This window comes from Bubalus bubalis, chromosome 21 (assembly GCF_019923935.1).
Source record: "Bubalus bubalis isolate 160015118507 breed Murrah chromosome 21, NDDB_SH_1, whole genome shotgun sequence".
NCBI lineage: Eukaryota > Metazoa > Chordata > Mammalia > Artiodactyla > Bovidae > Bubalus > Bubalus bubalis.
Window position 1 is genome coordinate 53041328 of NC_059177.1, and position 20379 is coordinate 53061706.

General features: G+C 46.0%; 1 protein-coding gene across 1 annotated transcript in view; it reads left to right on the top strand.

Moving 5' to 3' along the window:
* The window catches only part of LOC102391941 (C-C chemokine receptor type 1), a 91400-nt gene extending 73457 nt beyond the window's left edge, over nt 1–17943 (top strand). The window contains exon 2 of the mRNA XM_025272170.3: nt 15505–17943. Within this exon, the coding sequence (XP_025127955.3) occupies nt 15638–16519 (882 nt within the window). The 5' untranslated portion in view covers nt 15505–15637 and the 3' untranslated portion in view covers nt 16520–17943. The remainder of the gene's footprint in view (nt 1–15504) is intronic.
* The last annotated feature ends 2436 nt before the right edge of the window (nt 17944–20379 follow it).

Here is a 20379-nt window from a genome sequence, read left to right on the forward strand (position 1 = left end):
GAGGAGTAAAGGTGGGTGGGGCGCGAGGGGCTGGGGTGTCGGGACCCGAGACAGAAAGGACACAGATGTCGATGACGGTAAAATCCCGGGATTAGGGAGGGTCAATGGAGCGAGTGGCTAAGGATGGGGCAAGACAGGCCCATCAGAGGACAGGAATTCAAGGAACCCCGGGTGAGGGAGCTAGAGGAAGCCTGTGCTTTTGGTAGAAGATAAATATGGCTTCAGAGCCCTTCCATCTCAGTACACTGGCTTTTACAGTGTGACTTTATTGTTTCCCCTGAAAAGGCAGATCCCCTGAAAAGGCAGATTCTATTTCCTGACTGCCTTGTCTGTGGCTTGGCTCTGTGACTTGCTGTGAGTGATAGACTGCAGCATAGGTGATCCTCTGTGGCCTCAGAGACTTTTCCTTAAGATGCTTTATAGGTTCTTCTCATGCCTGAGACCGTCATGCATAAAGCCAGTCTGGCCGACAGGAAGACGAGAGCCACTGGAAAACTGAGGCACTCCAGTCAGCAAGCAGCGCCCACCATCAGATGTGGAAGTGAGGCTATGTGGGAACATCTAGCTCACAGAATCATAGAACAATCTCCTTGTGATTTTAAGCCCCAAAGTTTTGAGATTGTTTATTAGGCTGCAAAGACAGAGAGGTATTTAGATAGTGAAATGAACAATTGTATAAGAGAACTTTATAGAGTGGTACCAAACGAGAGCTACCATCCAAGGTTTTTAGAAAATTAAAGTTTCTTTTTATTTATGTATTCATTGGCCATGCTGGTCTTCATTGCTGATTGGTCTTTCTCTAGCTGTGGTGAGCAGGGGCTACTCTCTAGTTGCAGTGTGCAGGTTTCTCCTTTGAGAGCTTGGCTTGTTACAGAGCACCGGCTCTAGCACGTGGGCTTCAGCAGGTGGGGTAGGGTCAGTGGTTGTGGTGCACGGGCTTAGTTGCTTTGTAGCACATGGGATCCTCCTGGACCAGGAATCAAACCCTCTTCCCTGCTGAACAACCAGAAAAGCCCAGAAAATTACAGGTGGTAGTCATTCTAATTTTTGAGTTATTTTGAGTGATGCCTTGCTGTTTATTGTCCAAATGTCCAACCTATACAACTAGGTGTGAATAAGAGAAAATCTATCACCACCCCCAAAAAACTTAAAACTCTCCAAGCTCCAGCATCTACTTGTCATTAATGACTTCCTGCTATAGAGGGTCAGAAGGCTTCATGGAGGAGGTGTCCTCTTGGGTAATCCAGGCAAGATGAGAGGCATCATCAGGGACATGTCCAACACCCTCTTTTGCTTTGGGAGCAGACCCAGCACAAGGGGGCAACTGAGCAGAGCAGAGGGACTATTAGACCTTTCCCTGTGGTTTGTCAGGTTGGGGGTTGTAGAATTCTGGGGGCCTGCAAGAGAGCCTGGGAGAGGCCAAGTCGGTAGGGAGAGGCAGAGATTAAGGAGAGAGGAGAAATATGGAGTGAGGAAGGGTGGTGAAAAAGGAGACTAGGGAAGGAAATTAGACAAAGAGAAACAGGGTAGGAGGGCATGGGGATGAAATGAGGTGATGTGGAGGGGACAGGGGTGGGTTACGTCCGAAGATCCACTCTTGTGCCCCAAAGGCCCTCCTCTTCATCTGTGGGACACTCACCGGCCTTTGGAGTCTGAATGTGACCTGGGAGCAGAAGCCGCCTCCTTTCCCCACATAGAGAGTACATCCCAGGATTAGACAACAGAGAGCTCTCCAAGGTCATGACACTGTATCCCCTCTCTTGGAAATTAATCTGCTAGTGCAGCATTTGAATCTGAAAAGTGTGCCTCATTGATAAGTGGGCTCCCTGGAGCCAAGGAGCCTGGCCTCACCCTGTGTTGGTTACACAAAGCATAAGCTTTCTGGGATGTTGTTGTTATGACAGGAAAGGAGAAGCAGAAACAGGACTGTGTTAGGACTAGATGTCATGGTGAGACGTAAAAAGGAAGTCTGTGAGATCAAACTGGAGGGACCAGTGGGCCAGGATGGGGTTGACACTGGACAGGGTGCTGAAGCATGGAATCAGAGTCCTAGACAAAGTCAGAGTCAGAATCATGTGGTTTGTGCCTCACTGCTACTCTCTCCGTTTCCACTACAACAGGACCCTAAGTGCAGGGTCCTGTGTGCTGGTTGGGAAGAATCTCTTGGGTATGATGTTCAATGACAAAAGGAAGATGGAAAAAAATGTGTATCATATGCTCACCTGTGTTTTAAAAACAAAAAGACCGAGTGTGTGTGTGTGCAGATATGTATGTGTGTTTGCACTAATAAGTTTGCCTTTCAACTTTGAAAGGTCATGGGGCCCTGGGTGTAGGTGACAGGAAGAGGGAACAGAATGGGCCACTGAGCAGCTTCCTCTTTCAGCCTCAAGTTGAAAGCAAAAGAATTCTTCTCAACTCACATCAGGGCCAGTCCAGGTCTCCTAGAGAGAGATCATGTAAAACATTGGGCCAAATGCCTGGTGGAAAACCAGATCCGTGGTTCTCAAACATTCAGTCGAGGGCATACTAAAACACAGAATTTCTGATTCAGTAAGTCTGGGGAGGAGCCCAAACCTTGCACCACTAACAAGTTCCCAAAGTGCTGATGCTTTTGGTCTAGGGCCCTCAGCTTGAGAACCTCTGGTCTGGAAGGCTTCCTGCTTGGGACTTGAACCCACCTGTCTGGGACTCAAACCTGGCCAAAACCCATGGTCCCTGGTTTCAGGACCTAATAAAGTTCAGGTTCTTGATGTCTCATCACAGAAAGAATTCAGTGAGAGAGAAAGTTATAGGTAAGAAGTAGATTTATTCAGATTCAGACAGCATCACACTCCACAAACAGAGTGTGGGCCATCATAGAGGGCAAGTACGGCTCCAAAATTTGGCATGGTTAGTTTTTATAGGCTGGGTAATTTCATATGCTAATGAGTGGGAGGATTATTCCAACTGCTTTTGGGAAGGGGTGGAGATTTCCAGGATCCCGCCCACTTCTTGGTCTTTTCACAGTGCCTTGGAACTGTCAGGGCACCTCTGGGTGTGTCCTTTCACTTACGGATTGAGGAGCAAATTCTAGTCTTGTCTGCCATCTTGGTCCCATTTGATTATAACTGGTTTGTGTTGTGTCCTTGGCTATGTCATTCTTTCAAAAGCTGTGCCCTGCCCCTTTCCCTCCTGTTACAGTGTGACATGAAAATTATCAGAAGCCTGTATTTGTCAAAGGTGGTCCTTCTCATAAAGCTTCTTGAAGATGAATGCAATAACTGTTTATAAATGACAGAAAGAGTTTAAAAAAGAGGAGGAGGCATAGGTATACATCTGATTGCAATGTAATCTGGTAAAGAAACTTGGTCAAAATGTTGGGATTAAATTTAACTGATTGTAATTAATAACAGCAAGTAATCCTAGTTAAATATTTCTCTCTGAGATGACTCAGGGGTCCTCTGAAATATCTTCAAATGACTTCCAATCCTGGAAGTCAAAATTTTCACTTGGGCTCAGTGCTCAAGGATAAGTTGTGTCCAACTCCTTTCGATCCATGAACTGTAACCCTCAAGGCTCCTCTGTCCATGGGATTTCTCAAGCAACAGCGCTGGAGTTGATTGCCCTTTCCTCCTCCAGGTGACCTTCCCCACCCAGGAATCAAAGCCATAACTCCTTCAGTTCAGTTCAGTTCAGTTCAGTCTCTCAGTCATGTCCGACTCTTTGCAACCCCATGAATCCCAGCACGCCAGGCCTCCCTGTCCATCACCAACTACTGGAGTTCACCCAAACTCATGTCCATCAAGTCCATGATGCCATCCAGCCATCTTATCCTCTGTTGTCCCCTTCTCCTCCTGCCCCCAATCCCTCCCAGCATCCGAGTCTTTTCCAATGAGTCAACTCTTCGCATGAAGTGGCCAAAGTACTGGAGTTTCAGCCTCAGCATCATTCCTTCCAAAGAACATCCAGGACTGATCTCCTTTAGAATGCACTGGTTGGATCTCCTTGCAGTCCAAGGGACTCTCAAGAGTCTTCTCCAGAACCACAGTTCAAAAGCATTAATTCTTCGGCGCTCAGCTTTCTTCACAGTCCAACTCTCACATCCATACATGACCACTGGACAAACCATAGCCTTGACTAGACGGACCTTTGTTGGCAAAGTAATGTCTCTGCTTTTGAATATGCTATCTAGGTTGGTCATAACGTCCCTTCCAAGGAGTAAACGTCTTTTAATTTCATGGCTGCAATCACTATCTGAACTGATTTTGGAGCTGAAAAAAATAAAGTCTGACACTGTTTCCACTGTTTCCCCATCTATTTCCCATGAACTGATGGGACCAGATGCCATGATCTTAGTTTTCTGAATGTTATTGAGCTTTAAGCCAACTTTTTCACTCTTCTCTTTCACCTTCATCAAGAGGCTTTTTAGTTCCTCTTCACTTTCTGCCATAAGGGTGGTGTCATCTGCATATCTGAGGTTATTGATATTTCTCCCGGCAATCTTGATTCCAGCTTGTGCTTCTTCCAGCCCGGCATTTCGCATGATGTACTCTGCATAGAAGTTAAATAAGCAGGGTGCCAATATACAGCTTTGACGTACTCCTTTCCTATTTGGAACCATTCTGTTGTTCCATGTCCAGTTCTAACTCTTGCTTCCTGACCTGCATATAGGTTTCTCAGGAGGCAGGTCAGGTGGTCTGGTATGCCCATCTCTTGAAGAATTTTCCACAGTTTGTTGTGATTCACACAGTCAAAGGCTTTGGCATAGTCAATAAAGCAGAAATAGATGTTTTTCTGGAACTCTCTTCCTTTTTCCATGATCCAACGGATGTTGGCAATTTGATCTCTGGTTCCTCTGCCTTTTCTAAAACCAGCTTGAACATCAAGAAGTCTATGGTTCACGTATTGCTGAAGCCTGGCTTGGAGAATTTTGAGCATTACTTTCCTAGCGTGTGAGATAAGTGCAATTCTGTGGTAGTTTGAGCACTCTTTGGCATTGCCTTTCTTTGGGATTGGAATGAAAACTGACCTTTTCCAGTCCTGTGGCCACTGCTGAGTTTTCCAAATTTGCTGGCATATTGAGTGTGGCACTTTCACAGCATCATCTTTCAGGATTTGGAATAGCTCAACTGGAATTCCATCACCTCCACTAGCTTTGTTCATAGTGATGCTTTCTAAGGCCCACTTGACTTCACATTCCAGGAATGTCTGGCTCTAGGTGAGTGATCACACCATCGTGATTATCTGGGTCGTGAAGATCTTTTTTGTACAGTTCTTCTGTGTATTCTTGCCACCTCTTCTTAATATCTTCTGCTTCTGTTAGGTCCATACCATTTCTGTCCTTTATCGAGCCCATCCTTGCATGAAATGTTCCCTTGGTATCTCTAATTTTCTTGAAGAGATCTCTAGTTTTTCCCATTCTATTTTTTTCCTCTATTTCTTTGCATTGATTGCTGAGGAAGACTTTCTTATCTCTTCTTGCTATTCTTTGGAACTCTGCATTCAGATGCTTATATCTTTCCTTTTCTCCTTTGCTTTTCACTTCTCTTCTTTTCATAGCTGTGTGTAAGGCCTCCCCAGACAGCCATTTTGCTTTTTTGCATTTCTTTTCCATGGGGATGCTCCTGATTCCTGTCTCCTGTAGAATGTCACGAACCTCCGTCCATAGTTCATCAGGCACTGTATCTATCAGATCTAGTCCCTTAAATCTATTTCTCACTTCCACTGTATAATCATAAGGAATTTGATTTAGGGTCATACCTGAATGGTCTAGTGGTTTCCCCTACTTTCTTCAATTTATGTCTGAATTTGGCAATAAGGAGCTCATGATCTGAGCCACAGTCAGCTCCCGGTCTGGTTTTTGCTGACTGTATAGAGCTTCTCCATCTTTGGCTGCAAAGAATATAATCAGTCTGATTTCGGTGTTGACCATCTGGTGATGTCCATGTGTAGAGCCTTCTCTTGTGTTGTTGGAAGAGGGTGTTTGCTATGACCAGTGCGTTCTCTTGGCAAAACTCTATTAGCGTTTGCCCTACTTCATTCCATATTCCAAGACCAAATTTGCCTGTTACTCCAGGTGTTTCTTGACTTCCTACTGTTGCATTCCAGTCCCCTATAATGAAAAGGACATCTTTTTTGGGTGTTAGTTCTAAAAGGTCTTGTAGGTCTTCATAGAACTGTTCAACTTCAGCTTTTTCAGCATTACTGGTTGGGGCATAGGCTTGGATTACTGTGATATTGAATGGTTTGACTTGGAAATGAACAGAGATCATTCTGTCGTTTTGAGTTTGCATCCAAGTACTGCATTTCGGACTCTTTTGTTGACCATGATGGCTACTCCATTTCTTCTGAGGGATTCCTGCCCACAGTAGTAGATATAATGGTCATCTGAGAGTTAAATTCACCCATTCCAGTCCATTTTAGTTCGCTGATTCCTAGAATGTTGACGTTCACTCTTGCCATCTCCTGTTTGACTACTTCCAATTTGTCTTGATTCATGGACCTAACATTCCAGATTCCTATGCAATATTGCTCTTTACAGCATCACACCTTGCTTCTATCACCAGTCACATCCACAACTGGGTATTGTTTTTTCTTTGGCTCCATCCCTTCTTTCTTTCTGGAGTTATTTCTCCACTGATCTCCAGTAGCATATTGGGCACCTACTGACCTGGGGAGTTCCTCTTTCAGTATCCTATCATTTTGCCTTTTCATACTGTTCATGGGGTTCTCAAGGCAAGAATACTGAAGTAGTTTGCCATTCCCTCCTCCAGTGGACCACATTCTGTCAGACCTCTCCACCATGACCCGCCCGTCTTGGGTGGCCCCAGCATGGCTTAGTTTCATTGAGTTAGACAAGGTTGTGGTCCGTGTGATTAGATTGACCAGTTTTCTGTGATTATGGTTTGTGTGTTTGCCCTCTGATGCCCTCTCGCAACACCTACCATCTTACTTGGGTTTCTCTTACTTTGGATGTGGGGTATCTCTTCACGGCTGCTCCAGCAAAGCGCAGCTGCTGCTCCTTACCTTGGATGAAGGGTGTTTCCTCACAGCCGCCCCTCTTGACCTTGAACATGGAGTAGCTCCTCTCGGCCCTCCTGCGCCCGCGCAGCCACCGCTCCTTGGACCTGGCGTTGCTCCTCCCCGCTGCCATCCCTGACCTTGGACGTGGGGTAGCTCCTCTTGGCCGCTGCCCCAACCTCGACTGTGGGGTAGCTCCTCTCAGCCGCCGCTCCTGTCCTTGGACATGGGGTAGCTCCTCTCAGCCGCCACCCCAACCTCGGGCGAGGGGTAGCTCCTCTAGGCCACACTTCTGCGTGGTCCATTGCAGCTGGCACGCTTCTGCCACACAGTCCATTGCAGCCACCCTGGCTGCTCCATAACTCCTTACTCATCTCAATCTTTATAAGTGGATTCTTTACCACTGAGTCATCTGGGAAACCGAAAAAGAACTTTTGGAAACTGCCAGACAATACTTAAATCCATTTACCCAACTACATTTAATCCTATTTTAGAAAATCTTGATCATGCAAAACTCTTAAAAACATGTACTTTATTATATCTCAGGGGGCCACCAATATCTTTGCTGCTGCTGCTAAGTCGCTTCAGTCGTGTCCAACTCTGTGCAACCCCATGGACTGCAGCCCACCAGGCTCCCCCATCCCTGGGATTCTCCAGGCAAGAACACTGGAGTGGGTTGCCATTTCCTTCTCCAGTGCATGAAAGTGGAAAGTGAAAGTGAAGTCGCTCAGTCGTGTCCGACTCTTAGCGACCCCATGGACTGCAGCCTACCAGGCTCCTCCATCCATGGGATTTTCCAGGCAAGAGTACTGGAGTGGGGTGCCATTGCCTTCTCCCCAATATCTTTAGTTTCTTACATACCTATGAGTCTCTCTGTGCCAAAGGAAGGCAGTATTCAGTAATTTTTCAGTATCTTATTTTGTTTAGAAATAACCTAGCTATTTGATAAACTTGTCATTTAACTTAACTCAAAATTTCTAAGCTACCAAATACCTGGGGAGATCATTCTTAAGTACACATTTCTAAAACAGCTATTCCTAAAGAGTTTACCCAGAAGCTTTTATCTCACTTGCATTACTTAACATTGATGACTCTAAAGACTGTTTTAGTCAAAGCAGCAAGCTTGCTGCTGCTGCTAAGTTGCTTCAGTCGTGTCCGACTCTGTGCGACCCCATAGACGGCAGCCCACCAGGCTTCCCTGTCCCTGGGATTCTCCAGGCAAGAATACTGGAGTGGGTTGCCATTTCCTTCTCCAATGCATGAAAGTGAAAAGTGAAAGGGAAGTCACTCGGTCATGTCCGACTCTAGTGACCCCCATGGACCTCAGCCTACCAGGCTCCTCCACCCGTGGGATTTTCCAGGCAAAAGTACTGGAGTGGGGTGCCATTGCCTTCTCCAAAGCAGCAAGCTTAATCCACCTTAAATAGCAGATAGCAAGTCAATACTGAATATTTACCAGATCATATGGTTCTAAAATTGATCTTGGTCAGTTTTTAGACATTTGATTTAATTTGTAAGAGTTTACTTTTAAGCTAATTAAATATAGATTATATACAAGTTCAGTCAGTTTGGTTTAGTTGCACAGTCGTGTCCGACTCTTCGAGACCCCATGAATCGCAGCATGCCAGGGCTCCCTGTCCATCACCAACTCCCGGAGTTCACTCAGACTCACGTCCATCGAGTCGGTGATGCCATCCAGCCATCTCATCCTCTGTCGTCCCCTTCTCCTCCTGCCCCCAATCCCTCCCAGCATCAGAGTCTTTTCCAGTGAGTCAACTCTTCACATCAGCAACTTGTACCTAAAGACTGAGCCAGAAACCTCACAGTTTTTCTGCTTGAGTTTAAGAAAGCCTTCTTTCCCCACCTTTTCCTTCAGTCTCAGGATCTATAGGTGGAGTAGATAAGTGTTCCGGAGGGCTAGGGCACAGGCAGAAAGAAATAGCAAATCCTTTTCATGGAGACATAGCTGAAGACGTCCCAGTTTAGTAAAAATACCCTGGAAGGCAGGGGGGCATTTACAGCTTGGAATGGAGCTCTGGTCACCCTTAACAAGAGGGAAAATTCCAACCAACGTTCCACCACAGGCGAAGCCCAACATTATAGGGAATGGTACCCTGGTATTGTCACAGTCAGTTCAGTCGCTCAGTCGTGTCCAACTGTTTGTGACCCCATAGACTGCAGCATGCCAGGCTTCCCTCTCCATCACCAATTCCCAAGCCTGTTCAAACCCATGTCCATTGAGTTGGTGATGCCATCTAGCGATCTCATCCTCTGTTGTCCCCTTCTCCTCCAGCCTTCAGTCCTGCCCAGCATCAGAGTCTTATCCAATGAGTCAGTTCTTTGTATCAGGTGGCCAAACTACTGGAGCTTCAGCCTTAGCATCATCCTTCCAATGAATATTCAGGGTTAATTTCCTTTAAGATTGACTGGTTTGATCTTGCACTCCAAGGGACTCTCAAGAGGCTTTTCCAATACCACAGTTCAAAAGAATCAATTCTTTGTTGCTCAGCCATCTTTATGGTCCAGCACTCACATCCATACATGACTACTCGAAAAACCATAGCTTTGACTAGACGGACATTTGGTGGCAAAGTAGTGTCTCTGCTTTTCAATATGCTGTCTAGGTTGGTCATAACTTTCCTTCCAAGGAGTAAGCGTCTTTTAATTTCATGGCTGCAATCACCATCTGCAGTATTTTGGAGCCCCCCAAAATAAAGTAAGCCACTGTTTCCCCATCTATTTCCCATGAAGTAATGGGACCAGATGCCATGATCTTTGGAGAAGGCAATGGCACCCCACTCCAGTACTGTTGCCTGGAAAATCCCATGGATGGAGGAGCCTGGTAGGCTGCAGTCCATGGGGTCGCTAAGAGTCAGACACAACTGAGCGACTTCACTTTCACTTTCCACTTTCATGCATTGGAGAAGGAAATGGCAACCCACTCCAGTGTTCTTGCCTGGAGAATCCCATGGATGGAGAAGCCTGGTGGGCTGCAGTCCATGGGGTCGCACAGAGTCGGACACGACTGAAGCGACTTAGCAGCAGCAGCAGCAGTCATGATCTTAGTTTTCTGAATGTTGAACTTTAAGCCAACTTTCTCACTCTCCACTTTCACTTTCATCAAGAGGCTTTTTAGTTCCTCTTCACATTCTGCCATAAGGGTGGTGTCATCTGCATATCTGAGGTTATTGATATTTCTCCTGGCAATCTTGGTTCCACCTTGTGCTTCTTCCAGCCCGGCATTTCGCATGATGTACTCTGCATATAAGTTAAATAAACAGGGTGACAATATAGAGCCTTGATGTACTCCTTTCCCAATTTGGAATCAGTCTGTTCTTGTTCCATGTCCAGTTCTAACTGTTGCTTCTTGACCTGAATACAGATTTCTCATGAGGCGGGTAAGGCGGTGTGGTATTCCCATCTCTAAGGATTTTCCACAGTTTGTTGTGATCTACCCAGTCAAAGGCTTTGATGTAATCAATGAAGCAGAAGTAAATGTTTTTCTGGAATTCTCTTGCTTTTTCTGTGATCTGGTGGATGTTGGCAATTTGATCTCTGGTTCCTCTGCCTTTTCTAACTCCAACTGGAACATTTGGAAGTTCTCTGTTCACATACTGTTGAAGCCTAGCTTGTGTTGTCACACGTGAACCTTATTATTTGTCTCAACCAGTCAGTGCAAATACTGTTGCACATTCATGCACACAACAAATATGGTCCCACAAACAAAAGATCAGACAAGGTGTAGCTCAAAGATTCCATTTCCACTCCCAAAGTGGCTTGCAATGAGCAAGTAGAATTTCCCATCATACAAAATGCCAGAGTGGTTCATCCCGAAACAATACATAGAAAAATACAAAGGACAGATAAGCTCTGTCCACACAGACAGAAAATCAGAGGAGGTACAGTTTAAAACTTCCAGAGAAAGGCTTCCAAACAGATTGGCTCAGCTATTGAAAGAAAACAAATAAACCCAGAGATGCTCTATGGGGGTTTAGAGTGACTCAGTTCCCCCACGGGAGTGAGACCAGAGTGCCTGGCACAGATGCAGTGGAGAGTGTTCCCAGCCTTTCCATTCCTGTGACAAAACAATTCTAGCTGAAGAATAGTATAATAATTTAGGCCACCTCTCATTACTTTTAAGAATGTGCATTGGTCAAACAGAATTACAGTAGGATCTCATTCTTCTAAGTGATAGATTCATAGCCATAGGTCGACCAGTGTGCCAGTCTTCCCTGGGGGAGTGTCAGATGTGGAAGAGGAAGCAATGGCCACAATGCATGGCATAAAACAGCCTTGTACACAGAACTGAAAGCAAAACCAAAATCCTCACCAGACAAATGGAAGCCGCATACACACAAAAAAACAAAGAGCCCTAGGCTCCAACGGACGTCCAAGTCCCGCTAAGCTGGTGGTGGCCTTGGTCAAAGCGGCACCTCACAAATGGGATGTTCTTAGTAGAAAATCCCCAGACGGGAATGAAAGGTTCTCCAAATGGACCAGGCCTAGTGGCCTTGGTGTGCAAGCCTGGCAATTTACCAGAAGTGCTGGCAGAGGAGTTCCAAAGTCCCAGATGCTACTTTTCTGCTTCCTGATATTAATTCCTTGATCTGGAAGTCCAGGGTGGTCGAGATAGGAGAAGAGAGGAATGTCCTTCAGACACACACCTCATGGACACAGTCCTCTGAAACCAGAGTGAGTGACACTTGTCTTTTCTGTGTTAGTTACTGGTGAGGGTCTTGTTGTTGGCATGTGGACAGGGCGGACTGTAGTCCTCCTATTGCAGGACATGACATGTTTACCTGTCTGTCTTGTCAGAAGTGGAGAATTCTTCAAGGGCCAGTCAGATGTCTGCCAGTCAGACCCAGCGATGTTTCTGAAGGGCAATGAATTGCATAGCAATACTGAGGATGCATGGATTTAAACAACTGCGTGCTCCAACATAACCTAAGGTGTTCTTTTTATTTTGGGGGAGATTATCTTTCTGCTAAAAACAGGATACTTTCTTTTACAATGGTTTCTGGTGAGTGATTAAGAAAGTCATCCCAGTATTAAGGTACTTTCTGAGGACAGTTATTCAAGACACTAACAACAGTCAAATTTCTCTATGGAAACAAAGCCCAAATGTGCCATAAGAAGCAATTTTAGCAAAAAGGGTAAGATTAATCAGAGATACAATTGCAGAGGCAAAGATGATTTGATACTGAGATACTTCCTGAAGAGGACTAGACACAAGGATCCTCAGAATTAGGACTGTGTGCTGTTTTAGGAGGAGGTAGGATCTCACCCGCCGGAAGGCAGGCAGCCATCCACGTGACCTCCTGGGGGAACATCCGTTCTGTTCTAAAGAACTGGAAGGTCAGAGTTTCATTCTGAAGGTGCAGGAACATGGGGGCTACTTGGAGGCATCTACTTCAGCCTTTCCTCCAGTAGGTCTGGAGGGTCCCAGACTTTCAAGAATAAAAATCCCCAGAAGTTTGCACAGCCGACCACCAGGCTCTGTGCCCCTCACTGACCCTTAAGTCCCCACTCTGGCTCCAGGACAACTCTAGGCTATTCAGACTGAAGGGTATGGATGCACTGGTAAGTGTTTATCAGCTAATTCTCCTGAGAAACGTGCCCTGATTCCTAGTGTTGGCCAATTCCCATGTGTAAATATTCCCAATCTGGTTGACTTTGAGTCACCAGCAGGCTGGATGCAGAACAGCTGCCCATGGCTGGCTCTTATGAACCAGTAGAAGCCAGCTCCTGCACCCCAACAGGTCTGGGTGTCTTCCACCACCACAGACAGCCCTTTGTCTGTCCAGAGGCTTCACCAACTCCTAGGATAAAGGGTGCTGGCGCTGGACCACTGGGGCAGCAGCCTGGGGCAGACGTTAGTAGCAGGCTGCAGACGGACTGGCACGTGACATGGCAACATGCTCCTTGGGTCTCGCCTCCAGGGCCTCACTCCAGTCCATCTCCCTTTAGGGACAACATGCCCAGGAGCTGTTTCTGGTGCCCAGCAAGTGCGGGAATAGTGACCTGGCTTGAAGGTGGGAGTGGGTGTGAAGGTGACTCTGTTCAGATGGCCCCTGACGGTGCTGACGCAGTTTGCCTCCACCTTTGCCAACATTCCCCGGAAACTGGGCTCACGGGCTCAGCCTCGCACCCCTTGCTGTCTGTGCTGCCCCTGCTAACACAGTAAGCCTGAGAACCCACCCGGAAGTGCTGACTGCCACGTGAAGTTGTCGGCACTGGCAGTGGCAGCAGAAATCAGAAATTGCCAGCACAGCTTGTTTAGTGAGTGGCAGCCTGGGTTTCTCCAGAAAGAGGCTTGACTGGCTGTATGCAAGTTCAGAGATGGAGGAGAGAGCCCTAAGGATGGATTGGATGGGAAATGACCGCCCCCCAGCCTGGGGGCCCAGCAGCACCTCACCCCTCTGTGCCTTAATCTCCAAATGCCACTGCAGAAATGTGAATTTTGTGAGCAGGAAGCATTCATTAAGCTCTGTGGAAGGAGGAGCACTGGACTCTCAAGATTTTATACGGGAATTATGATGTAGGTACCACTCACTTTCCTGATCAATGTTTAGATCAGATCAGTTAGATTGATGGCAGCATTTTGGAAATTTCACAGTGCAGTGAAGATGGAAGGGACTGTCAATGTTCATCACTCTCAAGCAGGATTCATTTTCCAGATTAACTACAGACAGACCTGTAGGGAGAGGGGTACATTGGCAAGAATAGATTGAAACCTGGGACATTCCTGGTGGTGCTGGCCCTCAGAGCAGGGCACCTGCAGGGAAGGAGGTCCCCTTGTATTTACTGAGGACCTGATAATATCCAGGGGAAGGTTCAGACATTCCCATACATCAGCCTTGGAAGGTAAGGGTACTTTTCCATGTTATAGATGAGGAATGAGGCTCAGGGTGGTAGGTTACTTATCTGAGGTCACAGAGCTGGTAGGTTATACAAAAGCTTGTGCTCTTTCGGGGAGGAGTCTTCAATAAGTGATTGGAAAGGATGGAAAGGAGAGCTGAAAAGCAAGGGCTGGAGATTTTCTGCAAAGGCAGGCTATCTAGTGGTTTTTTGTTTGTTTTTGCTTTCTGGCAACCCTCGTTACAAATCTCCTATAATTTGTTTTAGGAGAATTCCGGCCTCTGTCTGGTCACTGTGTGACACTTCCTATCTTGAGGCTGTTTTGAGCCTTTCTTTCCTTGGAGCCTCCTCTTCTCCTTACCAGGTCACCCCTACTCCTCCCAGTCTGTGCTTCCCTTTGACTCCTCCTCACAGCTGTCATGAAAGGTCTACAGAGTCACCTGGGTGACTACCGAGGACTGTGTAACATGGGCCAGGCTGGTGGGGCAGGTCGGCCGTCCAGTGTTTCAGTACCACAGCACTGTTGGTGTTTGGTGAATTTTACATTGCAGGGCATCCTTGGGCTTTCCTACCTAATGACAGTGGTGTCTCCCAGTCTTGGTGACAGGCAAATGCACATTGTCCTGTGCCCTCAGGGCACTGTATCCCTTCTAGCTGAGATTCTTTTTCACCTCAAAAGCAAGAAAGATACCTTGCATCTGATGCAGCTCAAGATACGGGTAGTTTAACTCCAACATTAGTGTTTCTATTTAACCTTTTCTATAAAATAAGGTTTCTCTAAAAGATTCTTTAAAACTTACAGCTATGACACCAATTCATGTGTTGCAAATGACACATTTTTTTTTTCTTGCCTAGGTAGTAACAGCCTCATCTAGTGTAGCACCATAGAAATTCTCCAATCATGATGAGTAAAATAGTTAGGGTAAACTTGTAGTTCATATTGAGTACTAGGAGGAATTGTTTTGAATGCAGAATGTAAGTGATCCTTAAGAAAAAACTTTTTGTTGTTATACTGTTTGATTCCTGTAATACAATGCTATTAGGTATGCCCTGAAAGAAAATAAAATGTTTGAAATCCAAAAACAAATGTTTTGGACTCTCAGGCAGGACTGATTTCCTTCCCAGCCTCCTCTGGGGACCCCACAGTGCAGAGTTACTGCCCTGATTGGGGGCAGGAAAGCCAGGGGTTTCAGGAATGGGCCTGAGAGTGGCACGCACCAGGGTTTGAGCTCCAGCTCTTGTTCTCAGCAGCTTTGTGTCCTGACTGCTCAGAAATTGTATGCCTTCACCTCTAAAGTGGGGAATGACCATGGTGCCCCCTCAAGGGCTGTTTAACACTGAGCCCAACGCTGAGTCCGTGGGAAGCCCTCAGGAAGCCTTGGTCATGAACATGCGTGAGGCCTCCCTTGTCCTCCCCTGTCTGCGCTCTCCATCCTCGGGACGTCTCCTTCAGGGCACTCACTGCCGGAGCACTTGGGTTAGCGATGTGTGCACGCCTTGCTTGTTAGTGTGGTAGACTACAGGTTGCATCAAGTCCAGAGGACCTGGGTCTCCCTTGCTCCACAGGGCGTGGTACACAGTAGGCACTAGTAAACAGCTGTCCAGGGGTGAAGGACGTATACTCACTGCCTTGTTTTTGTTGTCCAGAGCCCACTGCCTTTAACAGCAAATACATACGGAAACATTTCCCTTGACCCGTGGGAGAAGCCAGGATGGAAACTTCAACCACCGCAAAGGACTATGACATGACCACAGAATACGACTATGGGGACACGACCCCATGCCAGAAGGTACAGGAGAGGGCTTTTGGGGCCCAGCTGCTGCCCCCCTTGTACTCCGTGGTGTTTGTCATTGGCCTGATCGGAACATCCTGGTGGTCCTGGTGCTACACAAAAGGATAAAAAATATAATCAACATCTGCCTCCTCAACCTGGCCATTTCTGACCTTATCTTCCTCTTTATGCTGCCCTTCTGGATCGATTACAAGGTGAAGGATGACTGGATTTTCGGAGATGCCATGTGTAAGTTGCTCTCTGGGTTCTTTTTCTTGGGCTTGTACAGCGAGATCTTCTTCATCATCCTGCTGACCATCGGCAGGTACCTGACTATCGTCCACCCCCAGTTTAAACGTCAGTGTTGGAACATTACCTCTGGTACTGTCACCGGCACTGTCGTCTGGGTCCTGGCCACCTTGGCTTCTGTCCCCGTCTTGTACTTTTCCAAGGCCCAGTGGTGGCTCACCCACTACACCTGCAGTCTTCATTTTCCTCCTGAAAGCCATGGAAGAAAGTGGAAGCAGTTCCTGGCTCTGAAACTGAACATCTTGGGGCTGATATTACCTCTGTTGGTCATGATTGTCTGCTATGGACATATAAAGATTATAAAGATTATATTCAGAACTTGGAGTAAGAAGGCCAACATAATACGTCTGATTTTTGTCATCATGATCACCTTCTTTCTCTTTTGGACGCCCTGCAATCTGACTGTGTTTGTTTCTGATTTCCAAGACTCCCTGTGTGAGCACTGCAGCCAGCTGGACTTGGCCATTGAAGTGACAGAGGCAATTGCCTATGTGCACTGCTGCGTCAACCCCATAGTCTATGTCCTTTTCTGCAGGAGGTACCGCAGGGTTCTATGGTACTTGCTCTATCAGCTGACTTAGTGTCGCTGCTTCCTCTACAAGGAGGAAGGAGAGGGTCAACTCCATGTCTATTACACAGGCGAGGAAGAACGCTGTTCTGTGTACAGACTCAGGCCCCTCAGGTCCATCAGGGACAAAGTAACCAGAAGCTGCTAACATGCTGACTGGGGAGGAGGCAGCTTGGGTCTCCCAGCCAGATTCTGACACCTGACCTGGAATTGTAGCCCCATGGGGTTGAGGGAGCTCCAAGGTGTTCTAGACAAAATCACCATTAAGGTTTGATTTTTCTCCATGAAATTCTCTTTGGTGGAAAATGAGATGTATAGATGAGATGGTGGAAATGAATAAATGAAGTGGGACATCCCAGAAGACTGGGTCAAAGGATGACAGAGAAAGGCTTGGTACCAAAGAGGAGTTCAGATTGTTGAACAGTAGCATTTGTAAACCAGTCACTGAGCATCTGCTACCCTCACCCCCAAGACCAGTGATCTTGGAGATAGGGATTTCCATAGCTGCCTCCACTCCGAGCAGAGAAGCCAAGCAGGAGCCGGCAGCCACCTCTCACCTCCCCACCCCCACTCCTAGGGCAGTGTTTAGGCTCCTGGAAACCCTGAGGAATCTAGAACTCCTGATGGAAGAACTTGACACCTAATAGGAAATAGGATTGGGGAACTGCTTTTGGCAGTGAAGCTAAGAAAGCCCTTGGATGGAATGTTTATAGTCACTAAAATCAACAAATGCAGGCAGCAGGCTAGACACAGACAAAATGTATAATCTGCTGTACTTCTTGAAATTGCCATGGAATAGAGGTAGTCATTACTTCCTTTTACCATTCCTGTCTTCTGAATATTTTTCAGAATCTCCCTTCCCTGTCAGTTGAGGGATGCAGCAGTAATTTCTGACAGCTTCACTGCAGAAATCATTACCAGGCAAAAGGAGACAGGGTTGATTTTCTTCCTCTGGACTTCCATCCAGACCTTGTAGCTGAATGGATCAGAGTTCTGGCTGCCATCTTGGACCGATCAGCAGGACAGTGACCTGGTGTGCAGGGTTTGAGGCTGGCAGGGAGGGCAACATCTACCAGGAGGGGTGGGGACTCAGTCAGTGTAGGACGTCGAGGACCACTTAACTCAAAGAAATGCGTTTACCCTAAAGGTCCTTAACATCTGAGCTCTCACCTGAATTAAGAGAGGACCTCTTGTCCATCATGCCTTTCTTCCTTTTTCCCTTAGATGTACATTTCTCTAAAAGTGATTTTCCCAGTTATAAAAATTGTTTCCAGAAAAGCTTAAAATCACAAAAGGAGAAAAAAAAAACTTCAAAATTATTCATAATCCCCTACCCAGAGGCAGCACTGTACATTCTTTGATGGGTTAATATTTTCTTTTAGTTTTCTCTCTTCTGTACATGTTTTAAGTTTACAAATAAGATGAACTTTGACTGTAGTTATTCTTCTACTGTTGTTTTTTTAAGTAGCAGTATGTGGGGATCACTTTCCCAGGCAATAAATCATTTCAGAGCATTGGTTTTGGGCCCAACACTGAGTTCTTCCACTGGAAGATACCATAATTCACTTTGGGTAAATGACCTACCTAGACATACCTACCTTCCAAGAAGACATACAGATTTCCCAGAAATATATTGTAAGTGCTCAGCATCACTGATCATCCTGGAAATGTAAGTCAGAACCAGAGTAGGATATCGCCTCATACCTGTGAGAGTGTCTATTTTGAAATAAACAAGAGATTTCAAGAGTTGTGAGGATGTAGGGAAAAGGGAACCCTCGTGCACTGTTGGTGGGAATGTAAATGGGTGCAGTCACTGTGGAAACCAGTACGGAGGCTCCTTAAGAAATTAAAAATAGAGCTACTGTATGACCTAGCAATTCCACTTCTGTGTATGTAGTATCAGTTCAGTTCAGTTCAGTCGCTCAGTCGTGTCCGACTCTTTGCGACCCCATGAATTGCATCAAGCCAGGCCTCCCTGTCCATCACCAACTCCCGGAGTTCAACGAAATCAAGTCATTATCTCAGTGAAATGTCTGTTCTCCCATGTTTATTGCAGCATTACTCACAATAGTCTAGGTATGAAAACAGCCTAAGTGTCAGTGGACAAATGAATGGGAAAAATTGAATGACCAAGGCAGAAGTCCTATTCTAAGGTTTTTAATGTGTATTATTTTTTCATCCCCCTCCCCATTTTTATTGTGGTAGAATACACTCAAAATGTACCCCATTATTGATATTTAAGTTACAGTTAAGTGGTATTAAAAATGCATTCTTCTAGTGTCTGTTATTACAGTGTTGGCCTTTCCTATGGGCCAATTGATCTCTGAGAATCATGCTCACAGAGGATTCTTGTTATAAATGTGACTTTCAGGGGCCTGTGTGGACTCAGGAAGGGCACCGGTGACTCTGGGAGATCTTGGTCAGATGCATCATGCACATCGGGGATTTCTCCTGGGGTTTTTCTGGTATCAGGAACATTCTGTCCTCCAGGTTGTAACCCCACATTAACACTTCATTGGTTAAATGAACTCATTTGTCCTTCCAATCTCCTGTGATCCAAGCATTAACATCAGAGGTGACACCAAGTCTGACACCTTCGTCCTCCACTCAGGGATCATCCTGTTATCTAATACAGCATTCCAGCAGAGGATGTGGTGTGGGAGCCCTCAGGGCCTCTCAGACACTGTGTGGAAAACACTCATGGGGATTCACAGGACATTACCGTCTCTAAGAAATACTCAGTGAGGAACAGGTTTAAATATGATTAACCTTCATTCTGCCAATGTAGTTTTAAAGTAGAAAAAACTTTTCTCAAATAACACCTGTTATCATCCCTCAAAGATGCTTGCTCCTTGGAAGAAAAGCTATGACCAACCCAGACAGCATATTAAAAGGCAGAGACATTACTTTGCTAACAAAGGTCCGTCTAGTCAAAGCTATGGTTTTTGCAGTAGTCATGTATGGATGTGAGAACTGGACCATAAAGAAAGCTGAATACCAAAGAATTGATGCTTTGAACTGTGGTGTTGGAAAAGACTCTTGAGAGTCCCTTGGACTGTAAGGAGATCAAACCAGTCCATCCTAAAGGAGATCAGTCCTGGGTGTTCATTGGAAGGACTGATGCTGAAGCTGAAGCTCCAATACTTTGGCCACCTGATATGAAGAACTGACTCATTTGAAAAGACCCTGATGCTGGGAAAGATTGAGTGCAGGAGGAGAAGGGGACAACAGAGGATGAGATGGTTGGATGGCATCAGCAACTCAATGAACATGAATTTGGGTAAACTCCAGGAGTTGGTGATGGACAGGGAGGCCTAGTGTGCTGCAGTTCATGGGTTTGCAAAGAGTCGAACACGACTGAGCGACTGAACTGAGCTGATCATCCCTCAAGACTAGGGCTGGGTTGTAGAACACCAGGGGTGTTGGTCTAATGATCGGTCAGCACATGGGCAAAGCACAGTACAGTTGCCAACTGCCCATGGTCCATCCTGTCCTTTTGACAGCAGTCTCCATATCAACCCCTCGAGGTTGGTGGGGATGCTGGTGTTACCCCACGTGATAGATGAGGAGAGGAAGGGACTTGGCAGACACCACAGAGTGGTCAAAGGGCAGAGCTGGGCTCCACCCCAGAGTTTATTTCTTTATTTCTCAAAGTTTCTTTTTGAGGTGGACTATTTTTTAAATTCATTTTATTTCTTATTGAAGCACAGTGGATTTACAGCATTGTGTTAGTTTCAGGTGCACGAGAAAGTGATTCAGTTATTCATATGTATATTTTTTCACATTCTTTTCCATTATAGATTATGACAGGATATTGAATATGTGCTGTACAGTAGGACTTGTGTATCTATTTTATATGTATTTGTGTGTATC